The sequence below is a fragment of the Gymnogyps californianus genome, chromosome 2 (genome assembly GCF_018139145.2).
Source record: "Gymnogyps californianus isolate 813 chromosome 2, ASM1813914v2, whole genome shotgun sequence".
Taxonomy (NCBI): domain Eukaryota; kingdom Metazoa; phylum Chordata; class Aves; order Accipitriformes; family Cathartidae; genus Gymnogyps; species Gymnogyps californianus.
The window spans coordinates 68,287,747-68,300,929 of NC_059472.1; the positions used below are offsets into that span (position 1 = coordinate 68,287,747).

The following is a 13,183-nucleotide window of genomic DNA, read 5'->3' on the forward strand; positions in this document are numbered from 1 at the left end:
ATGGGGGTCAGTAACGGTAGTAGGAACATGGTGTGGAAAACGGCTGCAGCCCGGATGCGAGTGGGAGACAGAAAACAGCTGGGGAAGGGGGCAGGAGCCGCGGTGACCCAGGCGCTGGCTGGGACATGGAGGGGTGACACCGCCGGGGCTGCCAGTCGGGTCAGGGCAGGGCGGCCCGGCGGGGAGAGCAACCGAGGCCCGCGGGCCAGGCTGGGAAGCCCCTTGCCGGCTCCGAGGAGCGCGGCGTGCGGCCCGGCCCCGCTGCCCCTCCCCGCCTTGCGAGAGCGGCCGGGGCAGTGCGGCCGCCCTGGGCCGGCCTCCTCCCGCCAGCGGAGTCCCCTCCTCCCCGCTGCCTTCCCGGCGGCCGCCGAGCCGCCGCCGGCGGGGGCGGTCGCGGGCGGCCGAGCTGCTCGGGGCTCGGCGGCGCTGCCCATGGGGGAGTGCGGGGTGCCCCCCCAGGTCCAGCTCTTCCTCCGCGCCTGCGAGCAGGGTGACTGCGAGACAGCCCGGCGCCTCTTGGGGCTGCCCAGCGGCGGCACCGCCGACCCGGCGGCCCCTTCTTCCTGCGGTACCGAGGAGGCGGCGGCGGCGGCGGAGCCCCGCGGCGAACCGTCCGCCCCGCCGGCCTCCGCCGTGCCCGTGGACTGCACCGACGAGGCCGGCAACACGGGGCTGCAGTTCGCCGCCGCGGGGGGCCACGAGCAGCTGGTGCGGTTCCTGCTGCGGAAGGGGGCCTCAGTACAGAGCAGGAACCACTACGGATGGAGCCCCCTCATGCAGGCGGCCAGGTAGGGGAGGGTCTCCGGCCGCCATCCCGCTTCGCCGCGGGGCACCGGCCTAGTCAGCGGCAGGGCGGCTACCGCGCCGGCGGCAGCCCCGGGGCGGGGAAGGGAGGGCCGCCGAGGCTGAGCCTCGGCGGCCCTCCCTTCCCCGCCCCGGGGCTGCCGCCGGCGCTCGGCCCCTTCGTCTTCAAAATCCCGCTCCCCAGGCCGGGGGAGGGCGCCCGGGAGCGCCGGGGGATGGCGGCGGGGGGGCGCTCAAGGCGGGTCAGCGTGTGTGAGAGAGGGCGGGGAGGCGCCATGTTGTAGGCCGCGGTCGGTCGTTGCTGGTGTAGCGGTGGTTATCCCGGGGGGATGCGAGGGGTCACCTGTTACCTTCCCCGGGGGTGGGTGAGGAGGAGTTGTCGTGTTTAAATTTGGGTGTTACGCTGGGGCGTTAGGTTTTCTCTTTCCATATTAAAGATGCGGTGATTGAAGCTGTGCTTGCTGTTTCTTGAGTAAAGCTGGTGCAGAATTGCAGGCGGAGGTAACCTGAACATGAAAGCACTGCTCCCCTCTTTCTTTCTGTGGAAGATAACGTGCACACCCTTACTTCATTTTCTGTCATTTTTGTTGGTGTGTGTGTGTGTCTTATCTACCTGTTGAAAAGTCACCTCTGACATAAAACATACTGAAGCAAACAAATAATTCATTTCACTTGGCTTTTCCACATTTTCCTAAGTGAATTGCTGGAGGATATGGAAAATCATTGCTGAGGGGTTTAATGACAAAATTGGATTGTTTTCTGCATCAATGACGCCATGCTTTGTGTAACCCACTGCTGGGTTGTGGGAGGTCCCCGTATTGCTAACGCTGATGTTTGTGCTTGTCTTTACATATACAAGTACCCCTTGGGTTTACAGATGTGTTTTGCAAGGTTGGAGGGCAGTGCTTTCCTATAATAAATGAATGCTTAATTGAGAGGAGAAATGTTTTTTGGGGTTGTTTTTTTTTTTTTTTTTGCTTTCATAACAGATTAAAATACTTGGAAGAAAAGAGTCTGTTTCAAAGTCAACATTTCTCTTTTCTATTAAAGCCCATAGAAAGTTCCCAAAGAATGAGTCACACAGCTGGTTTCCCAGTAAGAACAAGGAAGACAAGGTTCAACAATTTTGTTATTTTATGAAGGTTAAAAAAAAAAAAGGGCAAGGAAAAAGTTGCAGAAACATTCTTAGATTTTTTTTTCCATTAATGAAAACCGTACGCTCATTCTCTAAAAACAATAAACTCAAATCACTATAACCCTCTCACTGTTTTAAAAAATTGACTTGCTGCCATTTGCAAAGTACTGTAGATATCATTGAAACCTGTGGAGAAAGCATAAAGTGGAAGAGCATGTTTCTTTTTTCTTTTTAATGGATAACCAAAAAGGAAACATAGTGTTTGTACAAACGTAGGTTTCAAACTATGCACATGTTTAACTTTCTGGCTGTGGTTAGTCCTGTTGAAATTTGACAGAGATAGCATATATGCATAAAATTAATCATGTGTACAGGGGTTGCAGTCTCTACTGAGGTGACGCAGTGAAGGCTACCAGGATAGACCTAGGGACTAGACAGGCCCTGGAGGCTTCCTTCTGCAGCTATGTGCTTTCTGAAAGGAAACTAGGGAGTTTTGGTCTCATGTCTGCTGTTAGTGGTTAGTAGCATTCTTCGGGATTTCCTCAACTAACATTTGCTTTGCTGCAGCGTACAAAGCCTGCTTTCAGGATCAAAGTTTGATTGTGTTAAGCACTGCACAAGCTATGTTCTTCTCTGAGCTTCATGGACAGATACCTGTCTTCTCTGAGCTTTCTTCAGTTGTGGGAGTTCGTTGACGGTTCACAACTGGAAAGCAAGAGATGATGCAAATACAAAAGATTGGCTATCCAGTTCATAAAATGGTCTTTTTTTTTCTTTAACATTGACTCTCTGAAGTTTTTACTCTACTCATTCAATAGTAATGAGGGTACTGAATTAAGATCTCTGCAAACTGGCTTTGATTCTTGAATGTGATACAGGCCTGGAAATAAAAGGATGAGAGCGACTCTCTGGTTTATGGAAGTTACATGTTGATGTCATGCAGTTGAAAATGAGGCTAGCACATTTCTGCTTTGACCAGAACATCCTCTTAAATAGGTGTCTGGTTTATGAGCATGGTCACTGGTACATGCGGAACGGTTTGGTTTACAGTCCTCAGCTGTTGATTGCTCTCCTCCAGTAAGGTGGCCACTGTCACATTCAGTGATGTGTGCATGTTCCCACATAGTGTATTAGTCAATAGGCCAATTTGGTAACAAAGTTTCCTGTGTTCAGAGTATGCCGGTTTTCTTTGAGAAGCCTCTGCCATCCAGGGTGTTAATTCTCCTCCTTATCTCTTTCTCTGAAGGTTTGGACATCTAAGTGTGGCTCACATCTTGCTGGAGAATGGTGCTGATCTCAATGCACAGAATAAGTTAGGAGCCAGTGTCCTCACAATGGCCTCCAGAGGCGGCCACGTCAGCATGGTGAAATTGTTGCTGGAATCTGGAGCTTTTGTAGACAATTATGACCATTTTAGCACAAGCGTACTTAACAGCAGCAGAGACGACCTTCCCGATATCACTCCACTAATGGCAGCTGCTCAGCATGGACATGAGGCAGTGGTACATCTGTTATTAGACTGGGGAGCTGATTGTAATTACACTGTGAAGACTATGGGCTGGAGTCCTTTAATGCTGGCAGCTGTTAGTGGAAAGGTGAGCTTGGCACAGCAGCTCATGGAGAAGGGTGCCAATCCTGATCACCTGAATGTGCTACATAAAACACCTTTTGAAATCTCTGTTGGCTTCAAACACAAAGACATGAAGGACTACCTGGAATCTCTCACAACGATCAGACCCCAGGCAGGTATGGAGCATTAGTTTGTTTCGCTTTCTTGAAGTTTTGATTGCGTATTTAGAAATCAAAGAGGTTATTTTGTATGATGTTCTTTAACTAGACTCTCTTGAAAATGTTGGAGTAGGTACACCTACCTCGGGTGAGGCACGAATGCCCAACTTCAGCAGATTACCTTCATGTTAGCATGACAAGATTCCTGTCCTGTAATAAAAATAATGTGAAACATTTTAAAATGTTTTAATGTTTTAAATGTTTTTTACTGTTAGAACATATGATCCAGGTGCTCATTTAGGAAGAAAATTACAAAGGCCTACTTGAAATGGCACTAAAGAAGGGACACAAAAAACAGAATAGGATATCAAAGAAAGGATATCACAGACTCAAAGAAAACCTAAAATATATAAAATCTAGAAAACCTGCCTTGTAAGGAGAGACTGAAGAAATTCAATCTGTCTAGTTTCATGAGGAGGTCGTTAAGAGGTGTGATTAATAAAGTGTCCACATTAAGGACAGGAAGTCCAATACTGGAGGGCCTTTTTATATGGCAGCCAAAGAAAAAAACTATGAGTTTAAAGTTAGAAGAACTTGAATGGGAAATAAGACACTATGTTTTGCGGTGAAGCTTACACCTGGAGTGGCTTAGTAGAGGTGTGCAATCTCTAACAGTTGCAATGAAGGTTAAATGCCTTTCTAAAGCTCATCATCAGATTGTCTTCACTGGGTGTCGCATACAAGGCCTGTGACATGCAGAAAACCAGATGAGGTTAACCTAACAGTTTCTTCTACCACTCTCTGAATATATGAAACCTCCTCAAAGTCCTTTGATAGTGGGACTGTGTATTCTAAGAAAACCAAGTATTAATGTGGATGAATAACAAGTCGGCACATCCCCTACTTTTCTGTTCCTTGCAGAAGAGGGAAATACTTAATTAACTTCAGGACTTCATAAAATTTATAAGCAGCCTCCTCCCTTCAAATGTGAATATGCCTGTTTGTGTGTGCACACACATACGGATAGGCACACACACTGCTCGTGTATGTACAAAACTAGATTAAAATAACATTATTTCAATGCAAATCTCAATTATAATGAAGTTAAGAAATGCTGCTTTTATGGTTTTTAATTTTGCCCTGTAATGCATTCGTTATGTGCACTGAATAAGATGAGAGAACTGATAAAGAAAAATTTTGTGAAGGTGTAATTAAAGAATGTGTGGTGGTCATGTAGCTTTAGCCATGAGCGTGGAAGGATATAAGAAATCCAGGATTTTGTAGAGAGAGGTAATATCTTGTACTAGGGGATCTGAAGGCTTAGGAAGGTTTGAGCAAACTTAGACTACAACATTTTTCCTTTAGGCTTAACCAGTATATCCAGTACCATATACTCAACCAGAAGGACAGAATAGTATATTGTGTGTCTTATTGCGGATATCTCTCCCAGATGTCTTTCCAAATTAGCTTTTCTTTCTAGCTGGTTCTATAAAATAATGTTATGAATGTCTTATGTTAGTTTTGTTAAAGAATTGTGGATTTGCTTCTCTTTCCTTCTCCAGAAGTTTGTTTATGCTAACAGAAATGCATTCCATCTGTTCCTGAAATCAGACAGTTTGGTTTGGACATTGTGTTGGACATTTGAATGTCAATAAGTCATTTCAGAGATTGAGACCTTGTTCTGTATGTGGCTGTTTGGGGATACTTTTCAAGGTATTTGTGCTTTATGATGCAGACCAGTGCTGAGAGGTGCTTAACAAGAGGGTTTGGAAGAGCTGCATCAGGATTTTTCAGCTTTGGAGTACTGGCTATGAAATCTAAGGATGTGGCTAGCCCTAGAAAGAACCTTTCCAGGTGCTACCACCCATCCAGCCATGGTGGCAGAAAGCCTGTAGGGTAGGATAGTCCACTCTAAGCTCTCTGCCACTTGTGATACCCAAATAGGCTTATTTAAATCTTACCTAATTATGTCGATATTACACTGCCATGTGGACATGTCCGCCACCCCCCAAATTTTTAATTACATTTGGTGTCGTTCCTCCAGGTCAAGCTTCCCTTGTACTTTAAGAAGCAAGGACAAAAATCTGACATTTGTTTCTGCTTCAGAGAAGGTGTTAACTTAGTCAGATGTTGACTCATAGGTTAAGTGGGAGCTAGGGTTTTCATACAGCCACGCTACCAGACAGAACCGGCTGACTGTAGACGCTTGCTCATGACCGGTCTCTGAGGAATAGACATCAGTTGGTTACAGTATACAGAGAGAATCAGACATCTGTGGGATTCACTAGTGCAGCACTTTATACATTGCCCATGTGTTTGCACATACAGAACGTATGTGCAGGCAGAGTTGGCCTGATGAGTCTTGAAAGTCTTCTGTAATTATACGACTTGAAGTATTGAAGAAGTCTGTTTAAGCTAGGAGAGTGGACTTGCTTTAAAGCAGATGAGCATTCCTGTCCCCTCTGCTGAGGGGGAGTTTCTGTCAGCAGAAGGGTAGTAACTAGTTGGGGCAGAGGGGGGTAAAGACGTTAAGCTTCCACACAAATTTCTGCATTGGTTTTTGATCATGGCTTCAGTCTCCTCCTAGCACTGGAGTCTTGTATATTCTGGGAAGAAAAAAGATTCTTTCTCTCATACAGAAGGCAGCAGAAAAGGAACTTGTCTTCTGATCCATTGGCATAGATAGGGCGAATTGCCTCCCAAAAGAAAGCAACTCTATTCTCAGGGCAGTTTTCAGTAGCAAATTCAGAACTACCCGAAATGGCCGGGGTGTTGCCTGTGTTCTGTCCCTGTCCTTGCTTCGACTTACCCAGACAGCAGTCCTTCCTTCTGGCATCTCCTCGTGGTCTCCTGCTCCCTGAGGCTGCCTCTCTTCCAGGCTTTTCACATGCCAAGTACGGAGTCTGGTCCTTTCCTAAACTAGTCTTTTGAAATCTGTTTTCTAATGGTGAGCTCATACACAGCTCCTTCTATAAGAGCAGTTTCTGAACCAGGAGAAAATGTAGGACCCACTGCTCTCTTTCCCAGTCTTAAAATAAGAGTTTCTCATGTTTTTTTGGGCTTTCCAGCAATTTCTTTTGTTCAGGATTTTCAAATTCCTTTGGAGTCAAGCTATGAACTTTAACCTTTTCTGTATTATCATAAAAATGGCAGAATCAGGCTCAGGAAATCTCTCAACTTCTCCTTGTTTTCCTTAAAATCTTTTTACCCCATTGATTCTCTAGTGTCAGTAATGTTTTGGAAGATGGAGGAGGATATATTTTTCTGGCTTGAGTGGAAGGTGCAAAATATGTCACTATTTTTTCCTCTTCTTACATAGTGTCAGCAGTTTCAAAGCACTTTGAAGGCATGTCGAAGGAATGATCCTTCACTCAAAATACTAAAATTTGTAATAATTACAGTTCTTACAGGGATGGTGATCTGGGAGCTGAAGGATATCTATTAATGCACAAATAGCAAGCTGTGTAGTTAAATCATCACTATTATTTTTGTGACCTTCACAAATTAACCTGGCAATACTCAAGAGAAAATAAAAATGGGACAGCTTGTAAAACTCCCTTTGAGTCACTTTTCAAAATAATCGTGCACTATTTGAGTGTTTGCTGTTGTACAGAGGATTACACCGGACCTCAGAACCATACTGTGGTTCTTTAATTGATATTTTAGTCTTCCAGGCAGGAAACACAGAAGTTTCCAAATACAATTTCGTGATAGAGAATGGAAGTTGAAAGGCAAAAGTCTGTACTGGTGCTTTATTATAGTTTGTAGCTTTAGCACTGCAGAGAACCATACAGGTGAGTCATTCTTCCCAAAGGGAATAAAAAGGTTATCGGTGCTTTCTTTGTTCTTATTAAATGTATGTCTAAACATAAGTTCTGTAGTACCTTTATGTAAATTTTTAATAGTTTTTGCTATAAAAATTTTACTATACATTTTTGCTTTTTTAATGATTGCCAATAGAAATATTTCTATTTCTTCCAGATACAGAAAAGAGGCAACCTGATGTCTTTCATGCTTTGAAATTGGGTAAGTACTGACAGGATTCTTCCACCATGTGTGGTTCTTGTAACTTCAGAGCATGTTTGTTTGCTAACATGGGAAAATGAGACGTGTTTTTACATGCGACTTTGTTTTTTTCCTTATTTTTCTTTTAATTTAAAAAATACATTTATTTCTGTAGTTTATATTTGTTTGTCTTCACGTTCCAATATGAGAAAATTTTTATGAACTCTTGGTTGTGCCCTTCATGCCAAAATACTGTGATATAGTAGTTCCAGTTATTCCAAGACCGTGCTACCTTTAGTATGATTTTTTTTTTTCCTTCCTCATAAACTTGAAGTATGAAAAGAAAAGTGCTAGTTGGTGCAGAAAATATGCTGGCCTCTATTTCGTATGAGCATTGTAATTGCTCTTTCAAGTTGTTTCAAGAAAAGAATACGTGTCTCAGATCTTGCCTGTTCTCTCATGAGCAAGAGTGACTTTCATGAGCACACAACTGGTAAAACTGTTCTGTGGCAAACAGAAAGAACCAGTGCCATCCTGTTGATTTAAATTTGATCCAGGCTCTGATGCATTGCACCCCTGGTGGATGGCAAGCTGCTCTCTGGTTACCTATTTTCCTGGATCTTCCAGCATAGGAAAAAGTACTGAAATGAAGGGTTTGGCCTCAGGCTTGCTATCTGATGGCTTTGGCATCGGAAACAAGACTATTCACTTTCTGCTGAGGTTCCTGATAATGTCTCAGGTCAGAAAACTGCGCTGTTTGCAGTGTCTTCAACAGGTTAGGGAGATTCAGTATTTGAACCTTATCTGATTCCTGCTCTTATAGTTGGTATTTTGCCATTTAAATGTTTTCAGCTATTTGATAGCACGTTTAGCCTATTGCCAGCAGTCCTAGCTATGTAGACAGTCAGAAAAAAAATAGTCAGTAGTAAAGAAAAGTTCCTAATGGATGTATTTAATATTTTTTTTCAAATATTGGAAGATGTAATTCCCATGTGAGATTCAATCTTATGTCCAGTGAAGTCATGAGAGGTGTCCCATGAGACCTAAGAGGGGTCTCTTCTCCAGTCAGCCTGTCCTTACTTGGGACTAAGATGCCCCAGACAATCAGGAAACATTGGTAATACAGCCTTGCGCGTGCAGTGGACCTAATAATCCTTACTGGTGCTGTGCTTTCTATGTCTGTGGCATTTAGAGTTGCGCACAACTACCTCTCATTCCAGCTTTTTTGTCCATGTACCCACTCCTGACTGTAACATAATCATGAAGCCTTTGGTATGGTTCACCTTCTTGCTTTCAACGGGGAGCTGAAGAGAGCCCTGAGTTAGCAACTTTCACAGTTTCTGATGGATTTTTAGATCTTTTTTTATTATTATTATTTGTAAATTAGTGATTTCTGTGAAGGAAAATGCCATTTTTTCTGAATATCTGTCCAAATGGATTTCAGCAATGCATCTTTAAATCGACAATTATCTTCCAAGTTTTATTGTTGCTGTGTTCCTACTGAAAAGTTAGAGGTGTGTTTTAAATGGTCAGCTCTGGCCTTACTGTTCAGATCTCATCCTGGGTTTGGTACAAGAGTTTACTAGTTGCTTTTCAATTAACCATCGTAAGTCACCTTCTCAGGAAGTTTATGGCTTTTCAGGCGACCAGAACTGGAAATGGGCAGACATAATAGCGGAGAAGAAGGAGGTGATAGGTAGCAGTACCAGGAGCTCTCTCTTAAATGTCGACTCTTCACACGTAAGCTACCAAAACCTTTTCCTAGGAAAGCCTCAGGTCTGTTCGATCTTGGAGAGTTCAGCTGCCCTTCTTGTACCCCTGTGACTTTTAGTTTGAGATTTATAAATGTTAGTGCTGGGTCGGAAGGAGTCTTAAGGGGGGGATCCAAATGAATACTGATCAGCATACTCCTTTGGTTTTTTTCTGAAATATTTGGCTATGGATGGCAGCACTGTTAAAAAAACAACTCACGAGGTTAAGAGGTGTCCAGGCCAGAGTTCAAAGTCAATTCTGGAGTCTCTGTAGGTTCCAGGGTTTCTGTTTAACAAAGTCTGTGATGCAGGTCTGTGTTAAAAAAGCCACCTGCTGTCTTTTACTAAATTGGGACATAAAAAAAGTAGTTCTGTGCTTTTGTATCTTTCCTGTTCCAAGAAATTAGCTGAGCGGTGCAGGTGGGTGTTAGTTTCAGTGAGTGCATTCAAGTGCCTGCAGGGTTTGTCTGGGATTCTGACTGGCTTTCCAAGGGAAATGTTCATGCCTGCGATTGAGTTGAAGGCAGCCCATGTCATGAAGCAGTTTACCATCTGAAGGTTTTTTTTAAAGGTGAGAATTTTTCCATTTGCATGGCAGTTGATGATTTGCTTCTTCTTGCCTCTGTTCCTACAGTGGTACATATTCGGTCACAGAGATCTTTTTTTCCTCTTAACTTCTTCCCTGCTTTTGCTTGCCATATGTCATCAAAATAGTAAGGGAGGTGGGTGAGCTTACGCTCTCTGCTTAAGATAACCCTGACTACCTCATACATTTTTAAAAAGTACTTGTTCCTACTTTTATTAACATTTAGAAAAAAACCCACAACCTGATAAAAATATGTTCAGTAGCATATTTTGTACTGCTTTTCGTAGTCTATACAAGAAGTCAGTGACTACCAGCCTCTTTATGTGGAAACTTGAACATTAGGTTCACTTTTAAAGAACTAATTCCTAAAGGTGATAGGAATAACGCATTACTCTTGAGCAAGGAGTAGGGAAGTTTTGCATTGGAGATTTAGTTTAAATATTGGAGGCAGAATTAAAAAAAAACTTTCTGAATATAAGAAAGTTGAGCACTGGAATAGATTAATTCCTTGGGAGGTTGTGGAATTTTATCAGTAGAGGTTTTTAGAATCAGTAAACCCCCTTTGTAAGAGGAACTTATGGATCAGTGTGACATCGGGCGTTGTTCTGCCTGCTTAAGGCAAGGGATGGCCTCTACCACTTTTCAGAGTGCCCTTGTACCCACTCTCTCTGATTCTAAAATTGTTGCGTTCTGTGATTTCAGCCTATGGAAATGGAACAGGGATCTTCATCCTGCTGAAGGACAAATCGTGGTGTCATCAGCATCGTCAGTTTTCCTTGCATGACATCATCTTATGACAATTTAATAGAAATATTCCCTACTTATGTCTTCACATGTGGGATGCACTGCAGTTTATACAGCCTCTACAGCTTAGTCGTTCATTTCAGAGAATGAGTCTTGTAATGGGATTGTACTGTAAGTGTACAGGTAGGGAAAATGAGGGAAAACAGTGCCTCGTGCTTATGCCACGATTTTATGTAGCCTGGGAAGATGTACTGATTAACTAAAAGACCAAAGATCAGTACAAACATGTAGCTTTAGTTGCTCTAGTACTTTATTTTTTCTGTTTTAATTCCACTAAATGTAGACCAATGTCAGCAAATCAAAATACATATTAATTCAGTGGCGAAGCAGTTCTCTGTTGCTTATGTAGATGGTGTTTTATCACTGTTTTGCAGGAAATTTTCAGCTGGTTAAAGAGATCGTTGATGAAGACCCAAGTCAGGTCAATATTACCAATGTTGATGGTGCATCTCCATTAATGATTGCAGCTGTAACTGGACAGCTGCCCCTTGTTCAGCTCCTTGTTGAGAAAAATGCTGATATTGACAAACAGGATAATGTTCATGGCTGGACAGCACTAATGCAGGCCACATACCACGGGTAAGACGTGCTCTCTTTGGATCTAGCAGTAAAGAAGTTGCATTCTTCTTACATCTCAGTAGAAGAAATCTTTTTGATACTGACTCTGGAAGCAGAGGGATCTTACGAGAAATTGAGGGGCTTGTGACCTCAGTTTTCCATGACTCGTGCACTGTCCTCAGCTTTTCAGAGCACACCTGAATGCTGTTTGGATTTCAGAATGAGTGGCACATTTGGGAACTTGAATCTTGCTCAGTAAGTGCTGTGAACATAGTGCTCCAGGCAGGCACTGGGAGCTTCAGTGCAGATTTCAGCTTCCATCCTTTGATGTTTTTTAGTGTTTTGTAAGATAGTCTCACCCCCTCCCAGGGTTGTAGGCCTACATCAAGTTGTGAAACTTCAAGGCAATCACCCTTCTATGTGCCATATTTTCCAGTCTTAAAACCATTCTTATGTTCCCCTATTCAGCCTTTAGTTTTCATGGAGTTTTCTGAAATGCGCCCACTGGAGAACTGATTGTCATTTTCTCTAAATGACAATTCCTTAATTTATAAATGCAGGTAGGCACTTAAGAGTCACACCCCAGAAACTGGCCTGGAACTTGACCTGTGATCTCTGTCATATACTTGGCATTGTCTGAATACAGGATATTCGGTTTAGGAAGGTGAACTTTTCTCCATTGTTGTAGACGAGGCCCTCAGCAAGATGAAGATGCACCTCACTGCCTGGTAAATCTCACATTAATTGTACAAATGCAGATATTCTGCTCCAGCTTTTATTTTTAGTCGGCAGATCTCATTGGACTATGAAAGTGCAACAGAGGGGAAAAATAGGAGGTCAAGTTGTCATTGCTTTGTGAAAATTTTCTGAAGTAGTTCCTGGGACCTACATAAGGTGAGATTCTCTGTTTTCCTCACCAACACAGTACTGATAGTAGTGCCTGAAGATTGTTTTTTCTGGTTCAGCCATTTCTCTTAGCAGCAGCCACCCCAGCGCACAGCTGGAGTAGAAGCAACCAGCAGAAAGGGATGTGCAGGGCTGCTGGTGTGTTCCCTTGCCGGTACTCAGGCACTCCTCTTGTCTGTGGAAGCACAGAGCGCAGCTGAGTGCTGCGTGTGTTCAAATACTGCCCTTTCAGTTTCCTGGAGGACTGTGTTAGAAGAATTCCCTTCCCTATTGTATCAATCAATCTTTATATAGTATGAAATTGCATTAACTTTGTTAATATGCTTAATGTTTGAGGTAGTGGAATTTTATTGGAGACTTTGGTATTGTTCATGCTTAAGTAGAACAAACTAAAGGATGCTGGCTCAGTGAAAGAACCAGAAGGACATCCCAGCCCTGGAAAGGACTTGGCTTCTTGGAAACTTAGAGCTGTCCATGAAGGATAAAAGATATCCCTAGTCAACCAAGATAACGCCAGCATCATAGCCCCTCTAACACGTCTTTGAAACCCTCCCAATGTTGTCTGGCATCATAGATAAGTAATGATAGCACAACTGACTCCAGGGACATCTGGATCAATAGACAAGCAGCAAGAATGCTGCAGAAATACAGTTGCTTTGCAAAGTTTTACTATGATTAGTAATCAGTAGCGTGGGTGTTAGTGATTAATCAAATCGTGTTGTACCTAAACGCTCAAAGTGTACAAGAACCCTGTGTAAAACCACATTCAGGGTGCCCCAATTTGGCTTGGACACCTCATGTGCATGAATAAATATTTACCCTTGTAATTCTATACTTCGCGTCCTAGCCTTTCTTCTTGGTTGGCATAGGCCAGTTGCGAATTTTCGTAACAACTAGAAGTCTTTA

General features: G+C 43.3%; 1 protein-coding gene across 4 annotated transcripts in view; it reads left to right on the forward strand.

The window, feature by feature from the left end:
* Positions 1 to 432: 432 nt before the first annotated feature.
* The window catches only part of ANKS6 (ankyrin repeat and sterile alpha motif domain containing 6), a 44,199-nt gene continuing 31,448 nt past the window's right edge, over positions 433 to 13,183 (forward strand). For all 4 annotated transcript variants that reach the window (XR_007766072.1, XM_050892241.1, XM_050892243.1 and 1 more), the window contains exons 1-4: positions 433 to 788; positions 3,186 to 3,685; positions 7,649 to 7,693; positions 11,188 to 11,392. Coding sequence is in view for 3 of the 4 variants with exons in the window: in XM_050892241.1 (XP_050748198.1) it covers positions 433 to 788; positions 3,186 to 3,685; positions 7,649 to 7,693; positions 11,188 to 11,392 (1,106 nt within the window). In the remaining variant the exon portion in view is untranslated. The remainder of the gene's footprint in view (positions 789 to 3,185; positions 3,686 to 7,648; positions 7,694 to 11,187; positions 11,393 to 13,183) is intronic.